At 35.9% G+C, this 20,507-nt stretch overlaps 1 protein-coding gene across 1 annotated transcript in view; it reads left to right on the top strand.

The window, feature by feature from the left end:
* The window catches only part of LOC306855729 (PDZ and LIM domain protein 4-like), a 35,248-nt gene that overhangs the window by 9,947 nt on the left and 4,794 nt on the right, over positions 1-20,507 (top strand). The window contains exons 3-5 of the mRNA XM_079394559.1: positions 7,090-7,171; positions 18,296-18,495; positions 19,686-19,849. Of these exons, the coding sequence (XP_079250685.1) occupies positions 7,090-7,171; positions 18,296-18,495; positions 19,686-19,849 (446 nt within the window). The remainder of the gene's footprint in view (positions 1-7,089; positions 7,172-18,295; positions 18,496-19,685; positions 19,850-20,507) is intronic.

Genomic DNA, 20,507 nt, shown 5'->3' with positions numbered 1-20,507 from the left:
ATGGGATGAACTTATGCATAAAATAGCTGGCAACATTCAAATATCTTCACATCATATTCCTATTAGCTACAGTCATGCAGTCTTCTTGCTTTTTATTTGTGCTGGTGCTGATGAAATGGGGACATGTAAATAATATTTATATGAAAACGTTTGAATATGAAGTTTAACATACTAAACAGTCACATATTTGAAACAATGTTATTAAATTTAATCAGTGTGACATACAGCACACACACACACGGCTCTGTTTATAATAATTACTACCATAATAAGTTCAATTTTTTAAGTAATTGATTTATGCCACATGATGTTTGCTTTAGCGTATTTGTTCAGCCATAAATTCTAAAACAGATTAATTTGTTGTCCAAACATGTCAGTGTTTGAGGAATGAGGCTGGAAATAACACGCATATGCTGACAGTGTAAAATTAGAGCATCACATTACAGCCAGAATGACCAGGAAAGCATGGGATTCTGAAGTAGAAGAGCATCCAGTACTTACATAAACATATTTGGTCACTGAATAAAGCAATTCCACAAACCATTGTCTGGATGAGGTCATATATTCAAGGTTTTTTGTTTTCAAGTGTCACAGTATGATTGATCTCTCAGTGATGCAGGTTAGTAAAGGTCATGAAGCTTATGCCCTGCATCTGAGCCAAAACGTTGCACTTGAACACATTGCAAAGACTACACCTAACGGCCAACTTACATGTGTTCTGCGTCTGTCTGCGAGGACTCCATGTGTAAGATATTAGACATACCTGCAGGTTTCAGTAGTCTGTATTCACCATTCAGAAAGGGAAACTAAAGCTAGATCTGCAGATATACCATTTTGAATATGAATCATAACCAAACAGTTGTTGGTCTTCACTTTCTTCATTCCAGACCGTCATGTCATTATGGAAATAGTAGCAAAAAAAGTACATTTAAAAAAAAAAAAAAAAAAACTACAATTAAATAAAGAAAACATCAAATTTAACTATAAAATATAAAAATAAAATCTAATTCATAATATTAACAAAAACTATAATAGTGTATTAAAAATACTAAAATAACACTGTGGTTGATGGTCTGATTAGTTATAATGGTGCAAAACTGTAAAAACTGACCCGACAGACACTCAACAACAGGTTGTTCTAAACCTGTATGACTTTCTTTCTTCTGCTGAACATAAAAGAAGATATATTAAAGAATGTTGGTAACCAAGCAGTTGACGATATCCATCGACTTCCATAGTATTTTTCCCTACTATGGAAGTCAGTGGCTACCATCAGCTGTTTGACCACCAACATTCTTCAAACCAGCTTGGTATTGTTACGGTGTCAGCAGCAGTGTTGGGGAAAGTTATTTTAAAAGTAATGCATTACAATGTTGCGTTACTTTAATTAATAAGCCTCAGCCTGAAGGAAGTGCCTCTGCTTCTACACTTACTCTCAATTTCTCTCAACATGTGAACAAGAGAGCTGTCAGTCAATAAACGGGAAAACTAAATTATTTGAAAAATTAACTCGCAAATCAAAAGTAATGTTGCTTTACTAGTTACTTGGATAAAGTAATCTGATTACGTAACTGAATGCATTACTTGTAATGCAATACCCCTAATACTGATCAAGAGTATACAGTATATAAATGAATTCGGATCAAGCCCAGTGCATTACGGGTGTTGAAGTTTTCCTACCTTTTAGTTAAACACGAACAGCCTCTTTTCTCAGATTTCTCTAGTCATTATATTTTTAATCGTTTTTCTACTGTATAGACAGCCAATGTATTGTAAAAGCCAGTGTTGCCAGTGATGAATTTCCCCTTTAACGCCCCTCATTCTTGTGTTTCTGACTGCAATGTTTAGTGGTGCCATGTTACTCTGGTTACTGGATGTACCGGATGTGTTCCCGCTTGACCTCTGAGTCAGCGCTGGACAAAAAGGTCTAACGTTCACACAAACGCACCCTGGCATATCCTCGAGCCACTGTAAAGGCCGAGAACAGCTGCTGGGAATCTCTCCGTATCTCCCTAGCCTCCTCCTTCCTCTTTAAGGAAAGAAAGTTGCAGTCTGGAAAAGGCGGAGAGTGCGAATGAGAAAGATTTGTTTCCACAAGTCATGAAGCTGTCGGAAAGAGGCTGCTGGGCCAGCGACTTAAAGCCGAGTGAGTCATAAGACCTGGGTCATGAAAGTGCAGGGGAGCGGAGAAAATAAAAAAGAGGAATTAAGGCACAGAGAAAACAGGGCAGGACTTGGTGCTTAGTGGACAATGACGCAGGAATGAAGAATTGTGTGTGGATTTGAAAGCTTAGAGGAGGAAACAAAAGGAGGGAAGAGCTACGTTTGCCATTCCTTGACAGATGAAAAGGGAATTTGAATAGATCGGGTGATGTCATCGAAGAGAAGCCCTCATTAGTGTTTGTAATGAAAATATAGTTTAGAAATTCAAACTAGTTTTGCTGTTGGTTAAACAAACAGGACGTCCCGACCAAAGACACGCTGGTCGTTGAGCTAAAAGTAGACATGTTGGGACATCCTGCATGGGGGGGGGGCTTTTTTCTTTTAACAGCCTTGTATTGTGCTCCTTTTTGTTTTTTCCAAGAAACACAAATGTTTTATTATGATACTACAGCAGGAATGGACTCTGTCCTCTAGATTTGATCTCCATCCCTTATTAAATAGGGCCAGTCCCGTGAAGCCGGTTTAGCCAGGTAGGTTTTAGATCAGTTGGGTTTTAGGGTTATATTATGAGTAAGAGATTGCAAAGCGAAACTGGAACAGTCATCTGATGAAATAAAGTTACTCCCAGTTTCTCTCGCTCCAAATTAGCAGTTTATAACAAAACAGCTTTGAAGACAAAATTGATGCTTTAGGCCTTTAGCGATGCTTATTTATTACACCCTCAGTTTATTACACATGAGCAATTATAGTTAGACAATTAATATTAGGCGTTTAGTTTAAACACATTTAAATGAGATATTATGTAAGATAAATAACCTTTAGGCTCAATATGTAAGAGTTTGCAGTTTGATTGAGATTAATTGAAATGCACAATGAAAAAACATATTTTTATGTTATCTGTTTTTGCAAATTAACTCTTCATTTATAGCCTTCTCATGAGAGATTCATTTTCTGCTGAAAATTACATGATTGTTGTAAAAAATATCATACATTTATACATTTACAAGGTAGGAAAAACCCCATGGCTGGCATAAAAATTGGAGAATGTTATATTATATATTATCTGACTATATTAATGCAGGAGAATGAACTGAATTTATTCACTTAATAATTTCTATAGGTTCACAAGAAGCTTAAATGTAAATGTGAGTTTAGCAGTTGTAAAATATTATAGAGCTTGTATTTATTATATTCATATATTAATTTACATGCAATTTTAAATATAATTGCTTATGTGTAATGCATTAAAGATGTAACACTTTACAATAATGTTATATTTGTTAACCATATTTAATGTATTAACTAACAATGAGCAATACATTGTTTCAGTGTTTAATAATCTTTATTAACCTTATAATAAAAATACAGTGGTGGCCAAAATTATTAGAACACTTGGCATATTTAGGAGGTTTCAGTTGTTTTGTTGAATTGTCCTTTACAATAGCCATAAAACGAACTATTGCCAGAACTACCTGTAACAGAAGGAATCTGTTGGAACACTGAAAATGATGGACTGACCCCCTCAAAGTCCAGACCTCAACCCCATCCAGCAAATTTGGGGAAATATATTGACACTATGCCAAAGAGATGCATTGCTGTATTTGCTGCAAAAGGTGGACATACCAAATATTAAAGTTAAAAGTGGATAAAAACACGACTCCCTTCAGCTGACAATTGTTGTGCTCAGAGCGACCATCTGCATGTTTCATGAACAGTATGAAAGAAATCATGTTTTGGATGCAAAAAGATCTGTCATGTCTTAGCTCATGCCCATTTAAATATCAGTAATAGATACAACTTTTGATTTTAATAATGTATTTGTAAATGTCAGAATCAACATTAACTAAGATTAATAAATGCTCAATGTTAACTAATAAAGTTAATGTTAACAAATGAAACTTTATTGTAAATTGTTACATTTGTAATTTATGTAATACATAATTCATATTAATTAGCAGCAAAAGCCAAGCATTTTCATGTTTAAAAGCTTTCTTTCTTTGTGAACTGCTTTCATTTGGGGCAAGACCTGTAAAGGATTAAATGGATTTATAGTATTTGCTGTCTCCTGCTTTTGACAGCACATCTTATCATAGTTGCTAGTGAAGGACAAATTGTCTCCAGTACTAAAGTGAAAAGACGGGACAAATGAGTTCATCTTCAGACAGTCAGCCTTTGAATGGCTTACAGCTGACGCATTTAACTGAGATAAGAGGAAACATTTTACCATGTAAAAACTAATAATAAATAAATAAATAACCACATGCTTCAGGGCAGAACGATTGTAGAACAGACTCCTAAAATGTAACGTAAGAATAATTCCATTCCTGTTTCAATGAATGAGGCCCAAACAACTTGAAATAATTGAATAGTGCTCAGATACAAATACATGCACAATACACATGTAAATAAGCATCTGTTTTGTATTACTGGGGCACAGCAAAGTACCAAATGCTCACTGATCATGCTGCAATTGCATATTAATACCTTACTACTCTAAGGTATTAATATGCACCTGTTAGGGGTAAAAAGGTACAAAGATGTCCTTTTAAGGGTACTGCTCTGGGGACAAGCTGGTGTACCCAAAAAGGTACAATTTTAAACCCTTATTTTTCTGTGTGAAGGTTCTTATGAAAAATGACATGACAAATTGGAAACTTTTCTTGAAGTTTTCTTGAAACATCTGTGCATTAGTCATCACCTTCCTGAAAATAGAAATGAAACAAAGCAGCAAAGCCAAAGCAAACCCTCTACTATTGCAACTCAGTTACTCATTCAAGGAATCCCAACCAGAAGGAAAATATGATTTATTTTAGCAACAGGGCTGAGACACCCACCTATAACATGTTTTTTGTTTTTTACTGTATTTGAGCTGCTAATCTCACTCTAAACCTAACCCTAACACTATTTCTTAGAAGTATATACAATATAAAGAAAAATGCAAACAAATCATGGTGATTACAGCTATGTTTATTACTAAAATATCAAAGAGCAGTGCCAAAGTAGTCCCAGTAACAATGTGAAAAATAATGGTTAAACAATTACATAAAGGTTTTGAAGTGTAGTCTAGTTTAACATTATGCAATTATTTTATAACATTTCATTCTGGTCTGCCAATTTGTAACAATTTGTAATAATTCGTGTTAAACGAATGCAAATGAAAACAAATACAATAGAATCAAATGAATTGACACATAATGACACATAATCTATAAAGTTGACGTTTTAGATGGCGTCAATCATTTTATTGTCTATGCAAACATAAGTACATAAGCACTTTACGTAAACTACATACAAATACTCCTTTGTCCCCATGAGGAGGTCAGTGTTTGCAGAGTCGTGCTGATAGAAGACAGATTTTGAACAGCCTCCCAATCCATAATTATGTGCCACATTCTGAATTCTAAATTACTTGATAGATTATAATGGAGAAAGAGCGGAAACAAAATGGTACATTGTGTGGGTCATTTCTGCCCACTGCATCTGCCTCTCTCATTTTCCTCTCATTCCCAAACACACAATACTTCACGTTGTTGATGTACTAAGAGTATGACTATTTATTTGCCACGTGTCTCGTGTGAATTTTCTAATGTTTCCAAATGTAGCAGGCCAGAAATTGCTAGTAAAGTTCATTAATAATTATGAAGAAATTGCCGTTTTCAATTTTAACAATTTCCAATAATCTTGGAAATGTATTTTTTATGGTATAGTGTGACACATATACACTATGTCATGATATTACAATAAAAAAAAAAAAAACATCCAGTAAAATACTTTTACAATGAAAAATGCATGATTATATATGTGTGTGTGTGTGTGTGTGTGTGTGTGTGTGTGTGTGTGTGTGTTGGTTTTTTTATTTGATGTACACAAACCAAAAGGTATTCATCACAAGTAAATGATCTGTATCAGTACAAAAATAATAATCATAAAAAAAGACTCAAAACAGTAAAATTAACATTTTAAAAGCAGATGGTTCCAAGTTTGGAAAACATATGTTCAAAGTTAAAAAATAAATAGACGATATACCCACACCTGTGACTGCATTTCAGTTCAATTCCATATTAATTTGGAAAGTTGTGACATACTTGGCAACCCAAAATTTTCTCATTTCAGAGACTAAGTCCTGCAGAGGTTGCATTTGTCATCGTGGCGGACTCATTTAAGAAAAGCAGTAAAATTACAGTATTTTACACCTCACAAGGAGTAACAGTCAATTGTATTATGGTTACTTTTCTTAAATAGGACATCCTTGATGATGTATACAGCCTAACAAATGCGACTTCCAGAGGATGCAGCCTCTGCAAATTTTGTCTTGAATTTTCCTGCTCTGTTTACAGCACGGGTAAATAATATGAAGCTGTCCAATATATCTTTCCTGGTAAATAGAGTACAACAAATTCTCTGCTGGTTCCTGTATTGTCATACCACCCAGCCCTAAATACATCAAAAAGTGTTCCATTTGAAAGCGTCTTCATTCGAGTGGGTTTCATATGGAAAACATCCTTTAATCAGTCACATACAGATGACCCTAAGTCATTCATTTCTAAGCCATTGCCTCATCCAAGCCAATTCAGAAGGGGGTGCATTCATGCTCCAGTGATGATGTTTCCATTATGGGAGGGAGAGAGGGACCACAGAGCTTTCTTTGTGCAGATCTGCGTATGGCTGTGTACATGTAGGTGTAAGTGGAGAGGGGGCAGAGGAAAACCGCCGTCTTTGTTCATCTAAAGGGTGGTTCATCTAAAGATGCTCAATATCCCTTTAGTTTTACCATTTAACTTGACCATTATGCTGTTTGAGATTTTCATAACAAGCAATTGATCATTGATATGAGTCAGGAATGTTATCTGTCATAGATAAACAGGCAGACTGTTTTCACTCATGTATGTATATGGCTTCACTCACTTCACTGCTTTTGTCTTTTAGATCTGGAAAGGTTTGGTGTCCAACTGGAATAGAAGAAAACAAGACAAGTCCATACACCGGCACACTGGATTCTGAGTCTCAGGTATAAAGGCTGGTGGCATAAATCTAATGCATAATGGGATGCTTTCAAACCCTCACAGCTTCAATTACATTTTAATTCAAGGCATTTAGCAGATGCTTCTCTGCAGTGAATGGCAGAATTCTTTTAGCTTCACATGTGAGCATGTTGTGATCAACAGATGAGCAGCAGCTGTTTTGACCATTCGTAGGAATATAAACAACTGCATAATGCCGAAATGAGTCTTTAAATCTTAAAAAAAAAAATACAAAAGCCGCCTTCAAAATTCTGAGGACCAGTCAAATATAATTATGTTTCAGAAAAAAGTCTGAATTGTGAGATAAACACTTGCAATTGCATTTTAAATTTTTTATTCAGTGACGAAAACAGGTTTCCATTCAATTCGGTCTCTAATAAATATGTTATAATGTCACTCACTTAATAAATATGATAACAGAATAATCCGGCTATTATTTTAACAATTCATTTTTAGAGGAGGTCAAATTCTGTGTTCCAAGTAAAAAAAGTCACAATAACCATAATGTGACACATGGTCCCTTCACGCATGGTAAAAGCTTTAGGCATGATATTTACATTTTGGTATAATTTTGTTTTATTTTATATTCCATTTTTTCCCAATACTGTAGAAGTCAATGGCTACCAGCAACTGTTTGATTACCAACATTCTTCGTGGAAGCTCATACAGGTTTGGAATGATATGAGTTTCATTTTTGGGTCAACTGTCCAACAATATTGCTTTTAAATTCATGATGCTAAAGCTTTCTTTCTATTCAGTCATGTCATGAAAAATAGCGTATGTCAGATATTTTGTGGTAAACGAGACAGATGGTCTGAAATGGTTTTTGGCCCTGACATTGGAATCGGTTGGGCATTGCACAAATCTTCAGTAAAATCACATTCACATTTGGCGGCTGTATGTCATAACGTCTATAAAGTGTGTTTCAGTGATTTCCAGAGCAGATGTGTGCCTCATGCTGAGATGTAAGTCATTGTGGCTTTTGCCATGACCACTGGAAAGTATGAATGTTGAAAGTCTGTAAGAATAGTGATAGAACAAGTCACGTCATTTCCAATGGAAGTAGACACAGCCAAGTATGTGGTAGAGCCAAAGAATTTTTCAGAGGCTGTATTTTAACCCAGACTGTGTAGGTCAGAGCATAACTGAGGTATTGTTTCATTGCTCGGAATTCTTGTTACCTCAGAGTTCTAATATGAGTCGGAATTTCTTTTATGAATGGAACAAAATTGCCCATTGCCCGTGATTCACCGGGCTTTTAAGGCCCTCTTTTATAGCCCTTTTATTTTTTTTATTAAATATTATTTTGAGTCAGAATTGGGTTTAATTCTTGGTGCTTACCTTTTCTATTTGTACTTTTCCAGTCATGTGAGTAATCATTTTCAAACCAATATCAAATGTGACCCAAAATCAGTCATAAGTAGCACGGGTATATTAGTAGCAATAGCCAACAATACACTGTAAATTGGTCTTTTATGCCAAAAATCATTAGGATATTAAGCAAAGATCATGTTCCATGAAGATATTTTGTAAATGTCCTACCATAAATATATCACAACTTCATTTCTGATTAGTAATATGCATTGCTAAGAACTTCATTTGAACAACTTTAAAGGTGATTTTCTCAATATTTAGATTTTTTTGCACCCTCAGATTCCAGATTTTCAAATAGTTGTATCTCAGCCAAATATTGTCCGATTATAACAAACCATACATCAATGGAAAGATAATTTATTCATTTATAAAACGGACCCTTATGACTGGTTTTGTGGTCCAGGGTCACAAATATTTATCAGTCACTCAAATTACACTTAGAGTCAGTTTGGAATTAATTACATTTTTGATGTTTAAATAAAGTCTCTTATGATAATCAAAAAATACAGTAAAAACAATAAATGTGAAATATTATTACAGTTTGATCCTTCTAATACTGTATATTAATTTGCTCACTTATTATCAATTATCATTGGTGCTCAATTATTAATAATGTTTTTATTATCAATGATTGAAACAGGTTTTGATACTTTTTTAATGATTATTTAGGAGTATAAATTTCAAATGAAAAGCATTTGATTTGAAACAGAAATCTTTTTGTAACATTAAAAATGTCTTTACTGTCAGTTTTGATTAATTTACTGCATCCTTGAATAAAAGTATTCATTTCTTTCTTCTTTTTTAAACTTATTTATCCTAAATCTTTAATTGGTAATGTATCTCCGTTTCTACAAAAATATTAAGCCGCAACATCTGTTTTCATCATTGATAATAATAAGAACCATAATTGCCCACCAATGATAATTGATAATAATTGGTATTTGACAATAATATTAATATTAAAATTATGAATATGAACCAGCTCAGATATTTTCAACATTAATCACTGATAATATTCAGAAATGTTTGTTGAGCAGTAAATCAGTATATGAGAATGATTTCTGAAGATCATGTGACTTTGAAGACTGGAGTAATGATGCTGAAAATTCAGCTTTGATCACAGGAATAAATTACATTTTAACATATATTCACATAAAAAACTATGTGTGTGTGTGTGTAAATTAAATATATCTCAAATATCTTGTTTGGTGCATTTTGTGTACTGTAACCTATTTTTTAAATCTTAAATTTTAATTTTTGAATGTATCTTTAATTGTTTGCTCTGTGTGTTGGTGATGTGGTGAGGTTATGTTATGCTAGGAGTTTTTTTATTTTTGTCTGTCAACAGAAGCCATATGGTTTCCATCAGGTCCTCCCTTTAACTTCTGTATCTCCCTTGCAGTGCTCAGGTCGATATCAACCTCCATAAATCAGGGGTCATTTCCCCACAGCAAGCCTTAATTAATAAAAGTAGGCTTGGGGTTGGTTTAGATTTATTCCGTTCATTGCTAGCAGTTTGTGGCAGTAGCAGGGTGCTTTAGATGGTTCTGAATGTTCTGGCTCTGTGGGCAGTCACCCAGAACCAAAGGGCATGCTGGGATAGCATTGTAAAACAGGTCAGTGAAACCTGATGATGGTCAGGATTTATGAGCAGACACAAAAACTCCTCATAAATAATTCCCTGGTCTTTCTGTGTTTCTGCTGGGCCTTCACTGAAGATTATGAGGAAACTAGCTTTACCCTGCAAAGTTGACTTTAGGAAAGAATCTCACAAAAAAATGTCTAGGTCATATTTCGTTCAAAAAGAAAAACAAGCAATTAAATTAGGCATTTTTTGTTATAATACATATATTTCGCCCCTTGTTAGGACACTGCACCTCATTTTTGAGTTCAATATTTTCTCTAGATACTGTATGTGATAGTTGCATTAATAAATTAAATGCAGTACCACAAATACTGCTGATGGTTAGTAACAATTTACAAAAGGGTTTCATTTGTTAACAGTTACCTGCATTAGTTAAGACAAACTAACAGTGAAAAATACTTCTAATGCATTTATTAATCTCAGTTAATATTTATTTTCAACATTTCTTAATGCATTATTCAAATCAAAAGCTGTACGTTCATTTTTATTAACAAAAATCAACAAGAGTAATAAATATTGTAGCAAATGTAATTCTCTAACTGTAAGGCTCTAATGGATTAACTAATGTTAACTAACGGGACCTTATTGTGGGTTTTTTTTTTTTTTTTTTTTTATTGCATTGCTTTGCAGTAATTTAAATTGCATTAATAAAAAAATAAATAAATTATAAATAATAATAAAAAATATATATATATATATATATATATATATATATAATACATTTTAGATGTTTAATTTGTAAACCTTTTATGGGCTGATAACTCAGGTGAGGTTGGTTAGATCTGAAGAACCACACTGTTTTTAAAGTAGTTGTCTGAAAAGGTTGTCATGTAATATTTCCTCTGGAGTTGTGATAAACTTGGCCTGTAAAAGCAGAGTTTCTTTCGATTTCTGCTATTTCAGTGCTCCTCTACATTCACTGTCCTGCAGAATAGGTTAAATAAATCAATTTAATGAGACAAAAGTCTTATCCAGATTTATTAAATAACAAAAATGTAAGCTATAGTGAAAATTTACGGTTAAAAAGGTACAGAGGTACAAATGAATGGTTTTCAGTGTTAGACTACAAAACTGGCACTTTTATAAGCTATACACCAGATGTGTAGACTAGTAAATCTGCCATTTTTATTAGCAGTTACACCCTTTTGTGGCAGACATGTGAAGTAAAGGAGTGTGCATCAACACAGAGGTCCTTAGCGGCTAGGTTTTAGCAACAAGATGATTTCCCCCAAACCTTTTCTCTATAGAAATGCCTCTGGATGCTGCTTCCTCGACAGGGCTGTAAACATTATCTATAGCAGGACTAGCAGTCTGTTTGTTGGTCTAGTTCAATTTATGTTCCCAGAGGTTTTCAGTCTGTGTTTCTTTCCCAGGAAAAGTCAGAACAATCTGCATTGGTCTGAATTGTAATTGTTTTCAAATATTAACATGTTGATATTCTTTAGATAACATAATGTTTCTGTTCACGTCAGTGTTAATCAGCTTGTGGCAGAATCATTGTCCAAATACTGTAAAACAAACAGTGTTTATAATTATAAAATAACAAATGTTTAAATATGATGATAAATGATCTGCTGTTCAGGTCTAACCAATCTTGCCCGTTTCAAGACCACAGTCTTGTGGCATCTGATCTAATTTGAACTGCTTTGTGACATTTGATTTTTGTGAGGTTTTGTATCCATGCTATTGTATGATTGGAAATGTATTTTCTTGCCCCTGAAATACATTTTGAAATATATTTTGATATGTGATGGTTGAAACTAAATATATTTTCAATTTCAAAAATAGATTTCATTTATTTAATTATTTATAAATAAATAAACAAACCAAAAAAAATGTATGTGATGATATGGGTTCCATGATAAAAATGGGTTGGATGCAGCCTTATCATATTTCTAGTTGAGCAGAATTTGATTTGAGGATTTCTGGCATTCTTCAGGTGTCAGGATCTTACGTCATCCTCATGTTACTCATATCTGTATCACAAATATGTTTCTCTGTGTTTTCTGAACCCAGTTTTAATGGTCTTCTAAGATAAAAGAGCTTGATGTACTATGACGACATCCTCCTCAATAAGAGCAAGACAACTTTCCACTTTGTGAATGAAACTAACTAACATTTATTAAGACGAACAGGCAAAACAACTCATTCTTAACTCTAAGTCTAACTTAATGAATTCATTAGCATTAGCAAGTTTATTTTTATCCCTGATAATTTCAGTCTGATGTTTACATTCGAGTGCCACATTTCTGAGTGGATTGTTTTGTGAACCTGTCATGCATTTTTGCACAGAAGCTGGATTAGAGCTAAAACTGCACTTCATGTACTCTATCCTATTCATATTCAGTGAGGCTATTTATAAAGATACAGTGGCAAAGAATTCTGTTTTTCACATTATAAGTGGCCCTTGAGGGAACAGATAACATTATACAATGCATATGAACCTATTAAAGCATTCATGCGCATAGAAATAGTCTCGTACATTGTTTTAAATGAGCAGCTGAGAACAGCTGGCTTCTGTCCCATCAAAATGAGAAATGCAATTTTCATACTGCCTTGTTGCCCTTGGAACATTTTGTACCGAAATACAGAGGGATGTGAGATCTTTTCATTGTCAACAGAAAGCAGAACCTCTTCCTGAAAGAGATGAAAATGTGGTTTGCAGACGAATCTTTCTGCCCCCTGCTGTGGAGCTGAAAGATGGAGCACTGCTTACATGCCAGTTTGACTCTTGTGAACATTTATTCACCCAAAAATTAGAATTCTGTCATTATTTATTCGCCTTCATGTCGTTCCAAACCCAGATACTGTGTAGGATTACAGTAGGATACAGTAGGATTACAGTAATAAGCCATGCTTATCCTACTGATTCAGCTCTTGTTTTAGAATCGTCTGTAAGTTAATGATAGTCCAGTGATGGAGTCGCACCAATCACTAGAACAACAGGCTACAAATACCTCATTTTTAAAAATGGTACACTACCAGTCAAATGTTTAGAATAATTAAGGTGTTTTTGTTTTATGAAAGAAGTCTTTTCTGCTCACCAAGGCTGCATTTATTTGACCAAAAATACAGTAAAACAGTACTATTGTGAAATATTGTTATATAATATTGTTACAATTTAAAATAAATGTTTTCTATGTACATATGCTATTAATATTTATATGAAGATTTTTTAATATCAGAATGAGCTTTATTGGCCAAGTATGTTTACACATACGAGGAATTTTTATAGTGACTGAAGCTCCACAGTGCAACAGAAAGACAGGACACAGATAATAAAAGAATATATACAAATATACAAATAGGCAATGCACAAAACAGCAAAAACACAATATGTAATATAGACAATTATGTGTTTACAGGTCTGATATGTGCAAATTTGAAATGAAAAAATAAATAAATAAAAAATAAGCAAGTGTGGTGAATAAATAATGTATAATAGAGTTGTGTGTTCCGTGTTTTATTGTCAAGCGTTCGTGAGATGGATTGCCTGAGGGAAGAAACTGTTTCTATGTCTGGTTGTTCTGGTTCTCAGAGCTCTGTGGCGTCGACCAGACGGTAACAGTTCAAAGAGGGAGTGTGCTGGATGTGAGGGGTCCAGAGTGATTTTACCAGCCCTTTTGCTCACTCTGGATAAGTACAGTTCTTGGAGAGTGGGGAGGGTTGTACCAATGATTCGCTCAGCAGTCCGGACTACCCTCTGTGGTCTTCTGAGGTCAGATTTGGTAGCTGAGCTGAACCAGACAGTTATTGAAGTGCAGAGGACGGATTCAGTGATGGCGGAGTAGAACTGTTTCAGCAGCTCCTGTGGCAGGTTGAACTTCCTCAGCTGACGAAGAAAGTACAATCTCTGCTGGGCCTTTTTGACAATAGAGTCAATGTGATTGTCCCACTTCAGGTCCTGAGAGATGATGCTGCCCAGGAATCTGAATGACTCCACTGCAGTCACAGTGCTGTTCATGATGGTGAGTGGGGGGAAAGCAGGGGGGTTTCTCCTGAAGTCCATGATCATCTCCACAGTTTTGAGCGTGTTAAGCTCCAGGTTGTTGAGACTGCACCAGACAGCCAGCTCCTTAACCTCCTGTCTGTAAGCAGACTCGTCACCATCCTGGATGAGGCCGATCAGTGTGGTGTCGTCTACAAACTTCAGGAGCTTGACAGAGGGGTCTTTAGATGTGCAGTCGTTGGTGTAGAGGGAGAAGAGCAGTGGGGAGAGAACGCAGCCCTTAGGAGCTCCAGTGCTGATCGTACGAGTGCTGGATGTGTATTTTCCCAGCCTCACTAGCTGCTGCCTGTCTGTCAGGAAGCTGGTGATCCACTGACAGACGGAGGTGGGCACGGAGAGCTGTGTCAGTTTATTCTGAAGGGTGTCCGTGATGATGGTGTTAAAAGCGGAGCTGAAGTCCACAAACAGGATCCTCACATAAGTCCCTGGTCTGTCCAGATGCTGCAAGATGAAGTGCAGTCCCATGTTGACTGCATCATCCACAGACCTGTTTGCTCTGTAGGCAAACTGCAGGGGGTCCAGTAAGGGTCCAGTGACGTCCTTCAGATAAGCCAAAACCAGTCTTTCAAATGATTTCATGGCCACAGATGTTAGAGCCACAGTCCTGTTATATTGTTTTTTTTGGGAAGGGGATGATGGTGGAACGTTTGAAGCATGAGGGGACTTCGCACTGCTCCAGTGATCTGTTGAAGATCTGTGCGAAGATGGGGGCCAGCTGGTCAGCACAGGTTTTTAGGCAGGCTGGTGACATGCCGTCTGGGCCTGGTGCTTTCCTTTTTTTTTTACTCTCTGAAGACCTGGCGCACCTCGTCTTCACTGATCTGAATTGTAGGTTTGGGGGAGAGGGGGGTTGCTGTAGGTGTGAATGGTTTTGTGGAGAGGTGTTCAGAGCGGGTATGGGGTGATTTTTCAAACCTGTAATAAAACTCATTCAAGTCGTCTGCTAGTTGTTGATCCTCCAGAGCGCTGGGGGGTGGTGACTTGTAACTGGTGATATCTTTCATACCTTTGCACACTGAATCAGAATCACTGGAAGAGAATTTGTTCCTTAGCTTGTCAGAATAATTCCTCTTTGCCACTCTGATCTCCTTTTCCAGTGTGTATTTGGCCTGTTTGTACAAGACTTTATCCCCCTTTCTGTAAGCATCTTCTTTGGCCTGATGGAGCTGAGTTTTGCAATGAACCATGGTTTGTCGTTGTTTTAAGTTAGATGAGTCCTGGAAGGAATGCACATATCCTCACAGAAACTGATAAATGAAGTCTCTGTGAGCTCGTCCAGATCGGTGGCAGCAGCTTCAAAAACAGTCCAATCAGTGAGAGAGAAACAGGCTTGTAAATCCTGCTCTGTTTCATTAGTCCATCTTTTAACAGTTCTTAATACGGGTTTTGCAGATTTAAGTTTCTGCCTGTAGGTCGGAATAAGATGAACCAAACAGTGATCAGAGAGTCCTAAAGCTGCTCGTGGGACAGAGTGATATCTGTCCTTTATTGTTGTGTAACAGTGATCCAGTATATTACTGTCTCTGGTGGGACATGTGGTGTGCTGTCTGTATTTTGGCAGTTTGTAGGAGAGATTTGCTTTATTAAAGTCCCCTAGAATGATTAAAACAGAGTCCGGGTGTTGTTGTTCTGTGTCTGTGATCAGATCAGCGAGTTTCTGTAAAGTTGAGCTCACGTGCGCTTGCGGTGTAGACACTCACGAGAATGAACGAGCAGTACTCCCGCGGCGAATAGAACGTTTACATTTACATTGTAAACGAATGTAGAACGTCCTGAAGCGTTTGACCAGAGCTACGGCTCCGCCAACTACAATGTCCAGCAAAACGTTCGAATAGTCGGTAAAAGATTTTGTGGTGTGCTCTGCCGAATGTTCAGCAGGTCATCCCTGGTAAAACTGATCGTATTTGAGAAACAAAAAACAGGAAAAACAAACAAAAACAGTACAAACACTGGAGAGCAACGCACGGTAGCTGCCATCTGCAGCGCCATCTTATGTTATAATAGAATAATATGGTATTATATGCAGCAACCATGTATGTCAACAATATATATTTCATGTATGCAATGGATAAAAGCGTCTGCTAAATGAATAAATGTAAATGTATACAAAAATCTGTATGTTTATGTTTTTGTAAAATTTTAAATACATGTCTTAAAATATATTACAGCTATCTTAAAAATATACATTTCTATAGGCTAGAGATATATGTTAATTATTTATAGATATATGTAAATGTTTTATTTCTTTCCATTTCATATGTGTTTACTTCATATGACAATGTAGTTTATATATGGAAATATTAATATAATATATGTACGATTACATTTGGACATGGGATAAAAAATTGAACAGCACAGTTGCAAAATGTAGACAAATTTGCTACCATTCCTTCAGAATTTTCACCAGAATTTATTAATGCTTGTTTGAACTTCAGTAGATTAACTGGCCTGGTATTTCTGGCATGCAGAGTTTTGAATTTGGCAGCCATTCATACTGAGAAAAAGTTTCTTCTTTTCTCAGAATTAGTCTTCTAATATGCTACTTCAGACAAACTGTTTACCAAAAAAGGCATATCTACTCCGTCTGCAAACAATAACAAAAATATGTTTCCTTAAAAGATTTCTGATTTCATAAAATGTCTGCTATAGCTTGTATTTAAACATTGGGTTGACCAGGGGTGAGTGTATGATGGGAATTTGTGTGCAACTGTCAATATTTACATATTTGTAAGTAAGCTGTTTATTGGGTGCATGTCAGATCTGTAAACTTTTCAAAGGCTGTTTTACTGTTCCAGTCATGGATCTTGCTGGACTCGTACACAGTACGGTAGGGATGTAACGATTCACTCAACTCACAATGAGATACGATTCACAATACTGGGGCACGTTCAAGCTCACACAGTTATTGGCCCAACGTTTTGCTACGTTTCCAGGTTGAACGACATGTTTGAGATACGTTTTCTCTTGTTTGGTGGGTGTGTCAAAAAGTGTCAGCCCAATCAGCAGCAGCATGTATATAAACCATAAAAGTGGATTATCCTTCACCTGAAATGTTTGTCTTTTCATCCTGAAATGCGAGGCGAATGTTGGAACACTATTATTAGGAACCACAGTTTCCACAAATCCCTTCACTCTATTGGGATGTTCTCTTTTATTCTGGACGGCAAGGGCAGTGACTGTGACATCGAGCGTATTTTGCAGTATTAGACACATATTTATACTGATTTCATCAGGCCCCGAAAATTCTTCAAAAAGAGCACAAAGAATGGCCTTCTCAGCTGCTATAGTTGCAACTCTTGCGTCATCAGAACAGGGTGTTCAACTCACCACCGTTTCTGTTTAATAAACGTTTTGCACTGTTTTTTCGGGGCTGAACGCAACCCTGGTTTCACGTTATGAATTCATCATGATTTTTTTAACAAAATAAAAATTTCAGAAAAATTATATATGAAAAAGTGTCAAAACGCTGCACGTTTCTTTGTGAAATTGAAATATATTTTGTCAAATAACACAAATTTTAAAACAAATCCTAAATCAAATAAATTTCTAAACCGATATTACAAATAAAATAAATATTTTCATATAAACATAGGCTTTGCAAGCTTGGATTTATTTTTTTAAGACATTTCAGTCCATCAGAAAATGGGCCTAGTATAGAAAAAGCATTTAAAACAAAAACAGAATAGTCCAACTTTAGCTTTGTGAAATTATGCTAAAAGCACACAGGCTGAATGAGATGCAAATTCACTCTCTGACTGCAGGTGGCGCTTATGGAACAGCAGCGATACAGTGTTTCCTTGGTTACCGCTTTAAACAAACCAGCACTGCCCTGAGAAACACTACTTTAATATGCATTATACAGAGACAAGATGAAAGAAATTACCATCTAAACTTTTCTGTTCTATTTGTTTAACATCTGAACCTACTTGAATCGTCACATTTTCATCGACTGTCAACCAGCTCATGGTGCATCATTACATCCCTACAATTCAGACAGGGTTTGCTTTTAGTAAAACAGTGGATAAGATAATTTGCTTTGGTATTTTGACATTCTTGGAATTCAAATCACTTTTTTTTTCACAGACCTTTCGACCAATCAGCAGCGGCTATAGCCCCACTCCCAAGAGTCCATCCCCCAAGAGTCCCATCACAGGCGCTGTGCCCTACAATAACGGCAACTCCAGACCTACGTACAACAATCCAGCAGGCCTGTATTCACACAATAACGGAAATGGTGCCCTACCGAAGCAGATGGCAGGCCTCAGCCTGGGCTCCCCTCACAGGTGTGCTATTTCACAGCTTTACACACATGCACAGGAATAAAGCATTTTTCTTTGGAATAACAATTAGACAAAGCACACTAGGTAAATTAGGTCAGTTCTGATTTCACATTAACTATACACTGCTAACTTCTAGCCAGCACAAAGCCCACTGCTCTTGCAACGGCCAGAAACTGATATTTATGATCCTCACAAGGCTGTGATTTATCAATTTTGACTATCTTTCCCATGTTGGAAATCTACAGCGCAGGTCCTGTCCTCACTCAGAGCACTACACAACAATAAACACATCTGCTGCACTGATATTTGCAAAACACCCTTGAGTTTTCTGAAGCACTAGAGTTATGTTAGATAAGGGTGATAGAGAAGCATTTGGTTGCTTGTAAATCCCGCTGTTTACTCTGAAGATGACAAATCCACCGTTTATGAATTCCTCCTGTACTTAAGGTAGAAGTTGTCATAACACTGATCGCTCTCATGGAAACTTCCAACGGGAAAATCCTGCTGTGTACTTGGGAAAAAACCTCAGTACCTTCATGCATACTCATTCTTCATTTTTAGGGTACTTCCTGTTAAACTTGTAAAATGAATATTAGTTTCAGAAATATGCTGTGCTCAAGATCAAGCACTTGTAGTGTGTTAATTATAACTTTTAGCTATTGTTATTTATTGATTTCTGTAATTGTATCAGTTCATTAAGACAAACTGTTGATAATAGATTAATTGATAATTGATTGTGCTGTTATTTTCAAATTATAATGCATGTCATTTCTGGGAGAAACATCGGGGAAATTACTTTTAAAGGAATATTTCAAAAGGCCTAACAGGTGATACCAGAAATATTTCTTCATGCCAGAAATAACTCCTTGAACCCAAAAGTTGTAAAACTATTTGTAAGTCACTTCTATTTTCACATAATTGTGATATTGTGATTAAAAAAAGGAATAAATATGATTTCCAACTTTAACAATTGCAAGTTTAGTACAGTATGCAGCTTTAATGTTTAAACGTTTGACTGGTAGATTTATTAACAAATGTGTTGAGAATTTTTAAACCAGTTACATTGGCTTCCATTCCTTCCGCTTTAATAAATAGCGTGATGCACTGAGAAAGTGTTTAGCTCACTATGAAAACATATGGAAATGGCAGATGTTTCTAGAGGAGAAAGAGATCTGGATGTGTTTTCCTCTCAGTTTCAGCCCTGAACTTCCAGTGAATTCATCAGGCAACCGCAACGGATTCGACCCGCAGTCTGATGTCTACAGGATGCTTCAGGACTATGAGGAACCCGTGTCAGCTCCCAAACAATCTGGCTCCTTCAAATACCTGCAGGGAATCCTGGAAGCTGAGGATGGGGGTCAGTTTTACTTTTTTCATTTCTCTCTCAAAATGTTTGTTGAAATTGTTAATGCTAATGTCCTATATAGTCTTTTTTCTGAGTATGCGATTTAAAAAAAAATTTTTTTTTCTGTAGTTTTATCAGTTGTACACCTTTAAGTCTAAATAACTTGCATTTCTCTACTCATGTGAAATAAATTAATATTTGCACTTCTTAATATTAAAACATTAATATACATTCAGCTAGAAAGAATGTCATACAGGTTTAGAACAACATGAGTGTAAATAGTGACAGAATTATTCATTATAATTTAATTCCTTTGAAGATGATTTGGGTTTCTGATATTAGAATTGCAAGGATTACACATTTTTGTAGCTTATTTGGATTTTTATTATTATTAAATAAAGATCTGCAAGATTACAAAGTCCACTCAAAACACTAACCCAGTGGTCACCAAAGTTGATCCTGGAGGGCCGGTGTCCTGCAGAGTTTAGCTCCAAACCGAATTAAACACCCCTGAACCAGCTAATCAAGGTCTTACTACACTGTAAAAAAATAATCGTAAAAAAACGGTCAAATGACTGGCAGCTACGGCTGCCAAACAAAAAACGTAAAATTAAGGTAAAATATCTTAATTCAAACAAGGAAATACCTGTAAAATAACAGTGTTTCTCTG

This window comes from Barbus barbus (genome assembly GCF_936440315.1).
Source record: "Barbus barbus genome assembly, chromosome: 36".
NCBI classification, from domain to species: domain Eukaryota; kingdom Metazoa; phylum Chordata; class Actinopteri; order Cypriniformes; family Cyprinidae; genus Barbus; species Barbus barbus.
Note: the sequence above shows the minus strand (reverse complement) of the source record. Positions and strands in the feature narration are given on the sequence as shown.